Source organism: Leptonychotes weddellii, chromosome 9 (genome assembly GCF_054177405.1).
Source record: "Leptonychotes weddellii isolate Sample4059 chromosome 9, ASM5417740v2, whole genome shotgun sequence".
NCBI lineage: Eukaryota > Metazoa > Chordata > Mammalia > Carnivora > Phocidae > Leptonychotes > Leptonychotes weddellii.
In genome coordinates this window covers 27,923,271-27,936,969 of record NC_138377.1, presented here as the reverse complement: position 1 = coordinate 27,936,969, position 13,699 = coordinate 27,923,271, and the positions used below count along the sequence as shown (strand labels likewise).

Below are 13,699 nucleotides of genomic sequence, written 5' to 3'. Positions count from 1 at the left end.
TGTTACTCCAGTTGACACCACGTGGAGCAGAAGAACTTCCCAGCTGAGCCCAGCCAACCCATGGACTTGAGAGAAATGCTTAGTTGTTTAAAGCCACCGAGTACGGGGGTGGTTTGCTTTGCAGCAACAGAGAAGCAAAGCAAAAATATTAAAAGTGAGTAGCGGAAGCTGTGTTATGTGCACATTTATTAAAGAGAAACCTCAGATCCGTTGAGTTTGGCCTGTGATCTTTGAACCTGATATCATAAAGGGGAATGCCTCTTGCCACTCCAAATGGTGGCCTTCACATTTCTAAGCCCAGTGGCTGGGCCAGTGCCCTGGTTGTTTATAATGGCTCCTGCCTCCTCTTCTATGCCTGGGAAAAACTGAGAGAGAAGCCTGTTAGCAGGAAAATGCCAATTTAGAATTTCAGATACTGGTTAAATCAGCATGGTACAGGTGGAAGTTAAGACTGCAAGGCCAACTCCATATTATAAAGGATCGAACATCTCCTAGATGGAACCTTAGGCTGCCTCTGCTGTTCCCTGTATTGTCGTGGAAACCTGGCAGTCAGTCAAACCTGGCACGGCTTGTGGCACTGGCGTGGCCTCTCTTTGCAAAAGCTGTGGCAGGGTTTGCATTCTACTCTGCTGGAGCCTGAAGGCTAAGATGGGCATGGGTGCGTTTCAGACAGAAGGGGTTGTTGGTCTGACACTGATTGCATCTACCTCCGTCTCCTCTATGGAGAAGACAGCCCCCAGTCAGTAGCTTACTTTTCCACTAGGAAGGAGGGATTGTTGATGTGTATTGCAAGTGCTTGTCCTACTTTACAAATGTGAGCAGGACACAAACTGCTGTGTGTTTGCTTTGGAATCATTCACTCCCCAAGGAGAGAGGGTGGGAGTAGCAGATGATTGCAAACGCACAATTGTCCTGGCCCCTTTTGTTTGGTTTCCGTATTACACAATCATATTTAGCATAATTGTTTTGTTTTTGTTGTCTTTTGGTTAGGAAGAAGGAAGGGAATGTATGCGAGGATTTTTATGAAAATACTATGCCCCCCTACCCCCAAGGGAAATGGTCCATGCTTTGTCTAGCTGGGGAGACAGCTTGCACCCGCCAAGCACCAAAACCTTCCTTCAACCATGGCTGCTCTCGAGCCCACAACAGACGTCTGTGGCTCGGGGGTTCAGGTTCCCGCAGGATGACTCAGACTCTGAGTTTGGTCTGTGTGCCGAGCGAACTGACTCAGGCCACACGTTGGCACTTGGGACCTGTAGCCTGAGCTCCTGACTCCCGCAGTAGAGAGGAAAAAGCCACCTTTGTGACTTCAGGTAGACTGAGGAACTCCTGGGATGTGGTGCTGTTGATCAATAAGTATTGAACCGATTTTTATCCTCAGGCTCTGCTTCTTTTTTGCCTTGGTCCAATGGGTCTTAGTTTGGCTCAACTAGGAGAATTTCCAGGGAGGATGAGCCTCTCTCTCTCCCCCTCTATAGCTGTGCTCTTGGATATGATAGCCCCTAGCCACATGTGGCTATGCAAATTTAAGTGAACTAAAATTAAATGCAACTAGAAATTTAGTTCCTCGGTTGCATTAGCTACAGTTTAGTGCTTAATAGCCACACGTGGTGTGTGGCCACTGTATTAGACAGCACAGAGAAAGAACACGTTTCCATCACAGAAAGTTCTGCTGGACTGCGTGGCTTTTAGCACTGCAGAGTCCCTAGGATTAAGTCCTCTCTGGGTCCTGCAGTCTCCTGTTCCCTTGCTGTACGGCCACTGTCTGCTCATTTGTCTCCACCCTAGAGTGCAGGCCCCGTGGGGGCAGGACCGTGTGGGTTGTGTTCCTGCCTGCCAGGCCTCACACAGTGCTAGGTGCATAGTACAGGCTTGCAGAAGACAAAAGTAGGTGAATGGATGGCTGAATAAGCAGTGTTTGTGGACCCCAAGTAATCCCCTCGGGCCCTGGAGGTTTGGGTGATCGTATTAGGGCATAGACGTCCTATTAAAAGTCCATTTTATAGAACCCATCGCCTTTTTTTTTTTTAAACAACCACAAATACACACAGTTCCTAAAACAGATGAAAATGAGACACCACAGACGGTGGAAGACAGTCTTTTAGCAATGGCCCCATGCTGTCTCGGAACTTTTTTACTTGGCCTCAGGGACCAGTAATTTCTAGATGGAACCTTTTGGAAGCCCTTGTGGAGGTGGGAAGGATCTCCATGTGTTGGGGTAGGTGGGGCTTCTTCTGAAGCTCTTTAACCTGTCTATTTGCAGACAGAATGTTCCCCCAGTCATTAAGCTGGTCTCTGGCACGGCTGCCGTAGCGTCTCTGTTGGCCCAGAGCTAGCCATTTCCAAACCAAATTTATGGCTTGTAGCTCAATGCCACGGAGACGCCCACAGCTCTCCTCTCCCGTGAGCTGAGGAAGAGAGGACAGGGCAATCTCCTTGAGTTTGAAAAGACACTTTGTCTTTTCCGATCCCTGCTTTTTAAGGTGAACAAGGGCCCTGTGAGGAGCTTCTCCCACTAGGCTTCTAGTGCCCAGAAGGCAGGCCTGTCTTGTCTGGATCTCCAGCGGTTGGCGGCTGGCACACAGTAGGCTCTTGGTAAACGGATTTGACTTCGGGAATCCCGTTTTGCAACTGGGTCAGAGCTCCTACTTGCAGCCTTGCTCTGTAATCATGAAAAAGGCGGTTTTGGTGTAGCTGGAAGCAGAGCCCTGAGCCAGGCTGTGGGTGTCGGATCCAGCACTCACACATACATGCTTGGAGGGGTCACCGGGCTTTGGTTTCTTCATCTGTAAAAATGAGGATTGTAACTTACCCTGCCTCGTAGGGTGAAATTAGTTAACGTATCATAAGTGATACCTAACTATCAGCTTTTATTATTGTTGTTCTTCAGACTTAAGGTCTGGCCACCCAAATCCCTTTGTCACCAAGGATGAGTTCCTTGGTTTTCCCAGGCATTAGAAGTTACAGATAGTTCTGTCCTTGTGTGATCATGAGAAAAAAAAGGGCATGTTTCTCCTTGGCCCCTGCTGATTGCCACGGCAAAATAACCTAACAAGGTAGGTCTTACGAGCAGGTGTCACTTCAGGTAAGTAGCGCGTGGATCCACAGGTGAGAAAACAGTCATGTGATAACAACAGCGACTTGACCTGCTCTCGGACAGTCTTGGGGTCACAGGTTGGCCTGGAAGCCTGGGCAGGAGGATACCAATGCCACCTCTGGCTGGGGGCTGGCTTTTCACCAGGCGAAATTACAGAGCCAGGTCTGGCTGCATTTCTAGGCCACAGACAAGTTAGGAATGGGTCTGGGAGGGCCGCACAGAGGGAGGAAGAGAGACGTTTGAGGCCAGCTTTGCTGGTTGCAGCCACCTGTGTCCTGTGCCCATTCAGGAGCCTGTGGCCAGGGCTTCCCAAGCCCGCCTCATTCAGCTGGACTTTTGCGTTCCAAGTTTTCCATGGTGCACCGTTGGTGGTAGATGGGGAGGCCTGGAGTGGCAGAGAGGTCCGGGTGGGGTAGGAGAGAAAAGACCCACCTCTCAATCTCAGAGACAACTTAAATTTTGAGGTGGAGCCGGGGCAGGAAGCTGTGGAAGACCTCTGCCCACCATGTAATGTAGGGGGGACAGGGGGTGGGAGCATGGCCCAGTGACCTCCTGGGGTGGCAGGAGCCCACAGGCCGGACCTGTCACATTGCACCAGCTGGTCTGGAGGTAATGCCATGTGGGAGATGCTGCTACAAGATCATATTCATCCTTCAAATACTGGAGTGTCCCAGCTTTGTTCTAGATGCTGGGGATGTATTCACAGGCAAGATAGACATTCTCCTTGTCTTTGCAAGTTTCAGAGTTGGGGATTCCATTGTTAATCAGATCATATAGTTCATCATCACAAACCGTTAAGTGCCGTGAAGGAAAAGTGAGGTGTGAGAGGGTATTATAGGGGACCTGTGCTCATCTGTGAGAGTCAGGGAAAGCCTCCTAAAAGAGATGATAGGAGCCAAAATCTGAAGTAGGGGTGGGAGGGGAGGGAGAAGGAACAGTGTGTCCAAAGGCCTGGAGGGAGGAACAAATGTAGCTCATTTGGGAAATGGAAAGCAGGCCAGTGTACCTGAGCAGTGGTGAGCAAGGTGGGGACGAGGCCAGGGAAGGGGCCCCAGGGTCAGAGTCTGCCAGGCCTAGGAGACCGTGTGAAAGTCCCCAGGGTGATGGGACACTGCTCTAGGGTTTAAAGCAGGGGCAGCCTGAGGGGAGTGAGGCTGGGGATGCCATGCAGGGTTGAGGTGTGGATGATACCACCCCTGGCCGCTATCTAGTGAGCTTAAACTCTTCCCTCTGTGTGGCAGCCTGGGAGGTAGTGGGCTTCCTCTGCATATGGCTCTCTCTAGTATTGGCTTCAATCCCAGAACACTAGACTCTATTATGAGACACTATCAGGACATTTCCCTCTGGCCGTGGGCAGGACTCAGGTTGAACTGTGCCTGTGGGAGCCCCGAGGGTCTCCAGGGAAGACAAGTTGCACTGTCCTGGGAGGCCAGCATGGTTTCAGCCCTCAGCTGCTCCCTCCCTGTGCTGAGCAGCCAGCACCCAGGTGTGAGGTCAGGGTACTGGAAGGGACTGGTTTTATAGTTGGGAGGCAGTCTGTGTGCTAGTGGATGGGCTTGGACACTCTGGGAATTTGGCCAGTATGGGGGGGTGTGTTCCTAGTGCTCCCTTGAAGGGGGTGATGCTGCCCCCAGACTCCCTCTGCTGTTCTGGAAAAGGGTCAAGTTCTCATTTATTTGCTTTGCACAAAGGACCTCAAGATACATCTGAAACAGGGGTTGTACTCACACCTTCCCTAAACCCTATGAGCTTGGCGTGATTATTCAGTCAACTCAAGTATCACCAATAGCCAGGTGTGCCCATGACACTGCTGTGCATTATTGTGGGATATGCATTCTGTCAACTTGTACTGGTAGAGAGCCTTGAGTGGACCTACAACTCTGCTATTTAGGGGTGGATAAGCATGGATCCAGCTCTCAAGGCCCATGCAGCCTAATCACGGGTTATTCAACAGAAGTTCATGGATTACTGTATGATCCAATTATTTTCCAGCTATATCCTATAGTTGCTAGCAGGGGTTCACTGACAAAAGGATTCATGGTCTAATAAGTAAGTGGGAGATGCATCATCCTACATGCCCCTTGATCTGCTTATCTCTTGCTGTGTAACAAGATACCATAAAACTGGATGGCTTAGCACAACAATTTATTGTCCCTTACAGCTCCATGGGTTGACTGGGCTCAGCTGGGCAATTCTCACTTGGGGTGTCTCAGGCAATTACTTATTTTTATCTGGTAGCTGCAATCAGATGATAGTGGGGGGTGGACTCATCGAATGGCTTCTTCACTCACTGGTCTCTGTGCCTGGATTGGTTGGGCATCTCTGCCCATGGTTCTGTCACAGGCTAGCTTGGGCTTCCTCATAGTGTGGCGGTCTCGGGGTTGTTTGGCTTCCTGCATGGTGGCTGAGTTCCCCCAGAGTGAGTGTTGCAACAGGCCTGGGAGGAAACTGTAAAGCTCACAAGTCCCAAAACCTCATTTCCACAGCATGTTATTGGTCAAATTGCTGAGGCTAGTCCAGATTCAAGGGGAGGGAATTAGCAAAATGGGAGGAGTAGCACGCAATTTGCTGCTATAATGATGCGTAAGAACGTACCAAAGATGTCTGAGAAGTCCTGCAGTAAAGAAACCATCAGGGCGCCTGGTGGCTCAGTCGGTTAAGCGACTGCCTTCGGCTCAGGTCATGATCCCGGAGTCCCGGGATGGAGTCCCGCATCGGGCTGCCGGCTCAGTGGGGAGCCTGCTTCTCCCTCTGACCCTCTCCCCTCTCATGCTGTTTTTCTCTCTCTCTCTCTCTCAAATAAATAAATCAATAAAATCTTAAAAAAAAAAAAAGAAACCTGTTTAACCCAGTATTTCCCAATTTGATGATTATTATCTTTTTAAATCAGGAAATCCCTTTCTCATAGAAAATCACTTGTATTTTGCCAGAGAGCAGTAGGCAGAAATTGAAGGGTGATCGAGTTGGGTCTCCAAACTACTTTCTAATAAATTAAACTCTCCAAAGATGGAATGTAGAGATTGCTAGTGAGTTCCTGATTTGGGGAAGTACCCAAACAGGGTCATGTGGCCACGTGCAAGGATGGAGAGGCTGAATATCCTGGTGGTAAAAGCTTTGATTTGACTTCTGACTGATCTAGGTTCAGATCCATCACTTATAGCTGTGTAACGTTGGACCAGTTACCTCTTTCTGGCTGGAGTTTCTTTATCTGCGAAACAAATAGTTCCTATTTCACAGGGCTGTTGCGAGGATTAAGGAGATCCTGCCTGTGAATTATTTATTTAGCACGGGATGCTTTCCTTGGTTAGACTTTGTGGCTCCATTCCACTTCTAGGGTTTAATAACTGGGTTTATTCTGGACTTGCTCCCCCAGGCAACCCAGTATTGTGAGACATGGATTCACCCCTACTTTTCTTAAAAGTAACCTCGACACCCTTTCACTTTTCTCCAACCTAGTTCCTCATAAGCGACCGTGACCCTCAGTGCAACCTCCACTGCTCCAGGACTCAACCCAAACCCATCTGTGCCTCCGACGGCAGGTCCTATGAGTCCATGTGTGAGTACCAGCGAGCCAAGTGCAGAGACCCGACCCTGGGTGTGGTACATCGAGGCAGATGCAAAGGTGAGTGTGTGCACATCCACCCAGCAGAGAGGAGGCTCCCAGGCACCACCGTGCCCTGCATGGGGCGCTGTCCGTGGGGGAGGCTGAGAATGAGTCTCTTACTTGTGTTCCTTGTGTTTCCCCATTGGGGAAGAGGGGAAGGAGAATGGGCCTACCCGAAGGAATGAGCACGATTATGTCTTTCAAACACTGCCACCAGGCTAGGGCTTAGAGAGATGGGCTGCTATCTGGCTAGAGCTATTTATTTTTATTTTTTATTTTTGTAAATGGAGATGCTTAAAATAGCGAGACGTTATTGTTGGCTCCTGAATAAGGAGGGTTTCCAAATTGTTGGCCAACAGATGTATTTTGTTTGGGCTGCTCAGATGTTTAAAAATATTAAAAACATTTGAGACAACATTTAAAAATGGAGAGATTCAACATAAAAATCTGGATTTTTGTACTTCTCATAAATGATTGGAAGCTCGTATTAGGTTTGTGTTCCAGTATTCCACAGAGAAACACATGGCTAGACCTGGGTGGCAGCTTCCTCCTTTGGGGGGGAGGGCTGTTCTCTAATTGTGGTACCTCCAAGCTGAGTGCCACTCTTTGCACACTTGGTTCAGCTCCCTAATTTATATCACGTTCCTTTGCCCTGTAGATATTTGCGTTAGCGATCCCTGGGCTGCTTAGAGCTGTTGTAGGAATTGTGTGAGACGAAACAGGCTGCCCTAGAGCTTCTGATCTTCCAAAGAAAGTGCTTGCAATTCTGGAACTCTAAAACATCTTTGAGACCCCTTGGGCTTGCAATTTTTTTCAATAAGCCCGGTGAAAAGTAATAGAGGTGGGACTTTTTTTTCCCATGGGAGGCGCTAAGGGTACTTGGGAGAAAAAAAAAAAACATAAGCAGAATCTGGTATAAATGCACCTCCCCAACTTCTCAAAGAATAACACTAAGAGGAAGGTGTGGCTGAGCATCACGTACCAGCCACTGCCCTTGTGTTGGTGGAAAAGCCAGTTGGAGGTATGGGGGCTCACCCATCTGCAGAGAGGTTTTCCCTCAGCTTTCCTAGTACTGGGCAGCCATTTTGTCTCATGGCTCCAGTGTGGATTCAAGCGGAGTATGAACCTCGCGCCTCCTCTCCTCTTATAGACGCTGGTCAGAGCAAGTGTCGCCTGGAGCGGGCTCAGGCCCTGGAGCAAGCCAAGAAGCCGCAGGAGGCGGTGTTTGTCCCGGAGTGCAGCGAAGACGGCTCCTTTACCCAGGTGAGGCCTTGGCCAAGTCTCTCAGACCCATTTCCTGGACTGAGGCCGAGGGGAGGTGCTTGAGAGTGGGAAGGCCCCTCAGAGCCTTTGCTTTCAGGGAAACTGCTGAGGGCTCTTTGACACCCCCCTGTGCTACCTTCTGGTGCCTGCACTCCCCCTCCTGGGCCCCCCATGCCATCCCTTGCCAGCTGGCAGTGGGTCCTGAAAAGGGGCATGGAAGTCCGAGCCAGGAAACCGGCATTGCTTGGTCCCCGTCCTCCCTGCTGGCTGTCTCCGTTTTTCTCTTCTGTCAAGTGCAGGCTGATTATTTTTCTTATCCCTGCCAGTTTCCAAGGGCAACCCTGGTAATTCCCTTCACTGTTTATTTCTACCCCTTCTGCACTCCCCTTCTTCCTACCCCTAGTGCTTGAACGAAGCAGGGCTCCCTTTGAGTACACATTGTACCATGATTCTTGGAGTGGGTGCATTGTGTGTGTGTGTGTGTGTGTACACACACATGCATGTGCATGCATGCACGTGTATGCATGCACTCAGGTTTAAAAATTGCCTTTTGGGCAGTCCCACCTCTCATCCTGCATGGTCTTTTGTTAGTGCTTTGTGTAAAAGTAATGTTGGCCACGTTGAAGTTGGCACAACTGTTTCTAAAACACAGGTAGCACGAGGTTATGATTGCCATCATTATCATACATAATCATAGTCATTACATTGTACATATTATTATATGTTACTATTGTTATGATTGTTATTAAATAGGAGTATTACTATAGCTTATCTCATGGGGCTGTGGTGAGGATTTAAATGCGTTCGTGCATGAACAACACTTGGAACACATAGATGCTATTTAAATATCCTGCATTTTCATCAGCATTATCCCCATATCCACTCTGGTGCTACTCCTCACATCTTCCCAAGATGTTACGGATGATGTCGCTTAAGGAAAGTAAAACCTTTTCTTGAACCTTCCCCTCCTCCATTTTTTATTTATTATGTATTCTGGTGAAAAGAAGGCAGGGGATGTTTGTGTATATGTTTGAAACTGCACTGCTGAGAAATCACGTGTAGGGGAGAAAATCAGACCTCTCTCAACTTAGTTTGGGGCCGGGAACGGGGCGGGGGTGGGGAATAGAAGTCGTAGGGAGGAGGTGAAGTTGATGGCCGTCATTTTTCCCTTTCTCTACAATTGTGTCACCTCCGTGTGTTGCTTGTGAGAAGGTTGACTCCTGCCCTTCTGGTTCTGAAGTGCCTTCTGCCTCGTGACAGACAGGTCAGCTTTGGTTTCGGCGAGGCCGGTCCTGACCAGGTGGTGTTTGCCGGCAAAGGAACTTCCAGATTAATCCGGGCAGAATTGCTAAATGAGGGGGCCCCTGAGGTTCAGCAGAGGTTGGATAGACAGTCAAGAGCCCCTTCGTTTGTTTGACACGCTAAGCACTGCCATGTGTCTGCAAGCCCGAGGCTGGCTCGCCGAGGTGGGCGGCCGGCGGCCCAACAGCCCGCTCATCCCCGTTACAGTGATTGAAATGGATGTGCTTTTTCCCTTGATCAAAGACGCTGCAATAACTTCACGAAAGGATCCTGCCTCTTTGAGTGTGCTTCAGTAACAGGGACAGGCTGCCTGAAGGCTGTGAGACAGAGTGCTTTCTCCCTCCCCCAGCCTCCACTATCGCTTAGCCGGACTTTTTTGTTTTGTTTTCTAAGACCAACATCCAGAGACCAGCTGTGTTACTTTAATATTCTTTAGAATATTGATAGGCATGCATCCTGACATTATTACCATATTTTAGCCCTGGGAATTATTACATGGTAATGGGCTCTTGAAGTTTATGGAGGGAGCAAGGGGACCCTAATAGGACTGGATTTGTTTGGCATGGGACACAGCTTGAGACCACATGAGTGGGCTGGTTTTAATGGGGTTCACATGGGATGCGGTGGTCTCTGTTCTCTTCTTTGTTTGCCCTGTCCTCTTCCCTCCCCAGCCCGAACCCCAACCCACACAGCAGGGTGGTGCGCATTAGGTCACGTGCGACTTTGAAAAACCTTGATACCTAGTCTACACCCCAAAGGCTGGGAGTGGGCCCCAGACACTGTGTTATTTTAAGCTCCCCAGGTGATGATAGTGTCTGGTCAAAGTTTTGAATGACCCGCTGTTGTCATCACTCTTGTTCTTGACTGCATCCTTGGAATGTGGAGTTCAGGCTCTCTGGGGACCTGCTGAGTCAGGTTGGGAGTTAAGCGCTTTGTCCTTTCCTATGGCCTTATCTGTTTTCTCTTCTGGTGTCAGGAACGTAATTCCTGACATCTGTTCTGCCAAGTCCTCTGCCAAGCAGTTGTCAAATTGCTGCCCAAACCGATTAACTGAAAGCTCAGCTGTAGTGGAAGGGTATTGGATTAACACCATCAGGAAATGTTGGCTGGAGCCTGTCAAGCTGGTGCATCACTGAGTAATAATGACGGCTACTCTGCGGAGTGCTGCTTGGTGCGAGGCACCAAGTTTTAGAGCCGTTAATCTTCACTGGAACCCTTTGAGGTAGTTATTAATACCCTTATTTATAAAGGAAAACTAAGTTTCAGAGAGGTTGAAAAACTGGTTCAAGGTCACTTACACTAGAAAGGGTTTGTACCCAGCCCTACCTAATTTCAAGGGCTGGGTTTTTAACGTTTTTATGCTATAAAAAGTGGCCTTGATGTTTGTGTAATTCATATTCATCACCATTGTTATTCCAGAAGTCCTCACCGTGATGCTAGTGGCCAATCCATAAAGGAAAAAAAAAAAAAAAAGAAGAAGAAGAAAAAAAAATCCTTTTGATTACAGAAATCTTCAAATATACAAAAAGAAATAATAGTATAATGAACTCCATGTACCCATTACCCAGCTTTAACAATTACTAACGTGTGGCTGATTCTGTTTGATTTCTGTCTTGTTTTCATCTCCCACCCCAAACTGGAGTGTTTCAAAGCAAATCCCAAACACAGTATTGTTTTCATCTTCAGCATTTTGGAGTTCTGTTCTGGGCTGTGTGCTAGTTGCCATGGAGGGTTCAAGAAATGTCAGGACTTGTGCCTTCAAGGAGCTTTCATTGAAAAGATATGAAAACCAGGGATAAAGTGGCTAATACACATGGTTGTATTTCAGATGCCCATTTACAAGTCAGTAATTTGGAATTCCAAGTGCATTTTATTGTTGAAAAAATTTATACCAATTAGAAGTTTCTGAACAGGGGCACCTGGGTGGCTCAGTTGGTTAAGTGTCTGACTCTTGATTTCAGCTCAGGTCAGGATCTCAGGGTCGTGAGATCAAGCCCCACAGCAGGCTCTGCGCTCAGCGGGGAGTCTGCTCTGGATTCTTTCCCTCCTCTCTGCCCCTCCTCCCTACGCTCTCTCTCTTTAAAATAAATAAATCTTTTTTAAAAAGTTTCTGAACATAAAACCTTAACCAAAACTAAAAGACAAAGGACACTTATTAGCCTTAATGACAAAGGGCTAAAATATGAAGAATTCTCACACACCAGAAAGAAGATCCGAGTAGAAAAGCAGGCAAGAGATACCAACTAGCAGATCACACGGTAGTAACAAATAGCCAATAAGTGAATATGAATCATGACATTTTCCTTAATAATTAAGGAAATACAAACTAAAAAATGTCATTTTGCTTACCAAATTGTTAAAAATTGGAGAAAAGATAGTAATATTCAGGGTTGAATATTACTAACTATTGAGAATTTCTAAAGGGAAAAAGCTACCCTCCCACATTACAGTTTGGAAAGTAAATTGGCATTGACATTTTGTGGGATAATTTTGCAATATGGGTCAAAAGTCCTTAGATGTGCCCACATCTTGTGCCTACCCTTCCACTTCTAGGAATTTATTCTAAGGAAACATTAAGAATATGTGCAAATACTTAGCCCCATGGATTTCCATCTAAGTTCTGCTTATAGTAGCAAAAATTTGGAAACAATCTAAATATCCAGTAATGGAGAATCACTTAAACAAATTAAGCATAATTTATACTCAATTCATAGCTGCTGCACTGTGCAGCTAGTAAAACGATGTGTTACAGAGGCTCATTTTACGTAGTGGCTGTATGTAGGTATGTTAGGGACTTAATTCATCAAATAATTAAAAAGAGAACTATTTTCATTTTGTTCTAAATAGAAAAGTTATATATGCTTTGTAAAAAAGGAATTCTGATAATGCAGAAGTATTTAAGGTAGAAAGGTAGAGCCGATGATCTTATCTCCTTGAAAAAGCAACAGTTGGGGCGCCTGGTGGCTCAGTCAGTTAAACGTCTGCCTTCGCCTCAGGTCGTCATCCCAGGGTCTTGGGATCGAGCCCGCATCGGGCTCCCTGCTCGGCGGGAAGCCTGCTTCTCCCTCACCTTCTGTCTGCCGCTGCCCCTACTTGTGTGCGCGCTCTCTATCTCTCTCTGTCAAATAAATAAATAAAATCTTAAAAAAAAAAAAAGAAAGAACAACTGTTGAGTCTCTAACCCTCCAGTTTTTTCCCTTTATATACTTATCATTATTTAGGACAAAAATCGTATAATACATATCTTCTAATAACATTTTCTATTTAAAAAAACTTAATAACTAATACAATTTTATTTATTTATTTATTTTAAAGATTTTATTTATTTGTCAGAGAGAGAGAGAGAGAAAGTGAGCACAAGTGGGGTTGGGAGGAGTGGCAGGCTCAAGCACAAGCAGAGGGAGAAGCAGGCTCCCCACTGAGCAGGGAGCCCGATGTGGGACTCTGATCCCAGGACCCTGGGATCATGACCTGAGCCGAGGGCAGACACTTAACGAACTGAACCATCCAGGTGCCCCTTTAATAACATTTTCTTAAACTAGTTACATTGTGGATTTATTTTCATGTTACATATAAATCTACCTAATTTTAAGAATTTTATTGAAGTATAACTGAGATACAATGTTATATTAGTTTTGGGTGTACAACATAGTGATTCAACTTTGGTACACATTGTGAAATGATCACCTCAATAAGTCTAGTTACCATCTGTCACCATACAAATTTAATACAATAAACTGATTACATTCTCTGTGCTCTACATTACATCCTCATGACTCATTTATTTTACAATTGGAAGTTTGTACTTCTGGTTCCCTTGATCTTTTTCACACCCACCAACCCCTCCCCTCTGGCAACTACCAGTCTGTTCTCTGTATCTGGGCTTTGTTTTGTTTGTTTGTTTTGTTTTTTAGATTCTACATACAAGTGAAATCATGCAGTATTTGTCTTTCTCTGACTTACTCCACATAACATAGCTCTCAAGATCCATCTGTGTTGTTACAAATGGCAAGATTTTATTCTTTTTATGGTTGAGTAATATTCCATTGCATACACACACACACACACACACACACACACAAACACCATGTCTTCTTTATCCATTGTTGGACCCTTAGATTGTTTCCATATCTTGGTTATTGTAAATAATGCTGCAGTGGACATAGGGGTGCTTATATCTTTGTGAATTAGTATTTTCATTTTCTTTAGATAATACCCAGAAGTGGAATTATTGGATCGTATGGTAATTCTATTTTTAATTTTTTGAGGAGCCTCCATATTGTTTCTATAGTCATGCACCAATTACATTACCACCAACAGAGCACGAGGATTCTCTTTTCTTCACATCCTTGCTAAGACTTGTTATTTCTTATCCTTTTGATACTAGCCATTCTGACAGGTGGAAGGTGATATCTCATTGTGGTTTTGATTTG

General features: G+C 46.3%; 1 protein-coding gene across 5 annotated transcripts in view; it reads left to right on the top strand.

Moving 5' to 3' along the window:
- SMOC1 (SPARC related modular calcium binding 1) overlaps positions 1-13,699 on the top strand; it is a 211,491-nt gene that overhangs the window by 121,714 nt on the left and 76,078 nt on the right. For all 5 annotated transcript variants that reach the window (XM_081830334.1, XM_081830333.1, XM_081830330.1 and 2 more), the window contains 2 exons: positions 6,554-6,719; positions 7,852-7,964. In XM_081830334.1, the coding sequence (XP_081686460.1) occupies positions 6,650-6,719; positions 7,852-7,964 (183 nt within the window). In that variant the 5' untranslated portion in view covers positions 6,554-6,649. The remainder of the gene's footprint in view (positions 1-6,553; positions 6,720-7,851; positions 7,965-13,699) is intronic.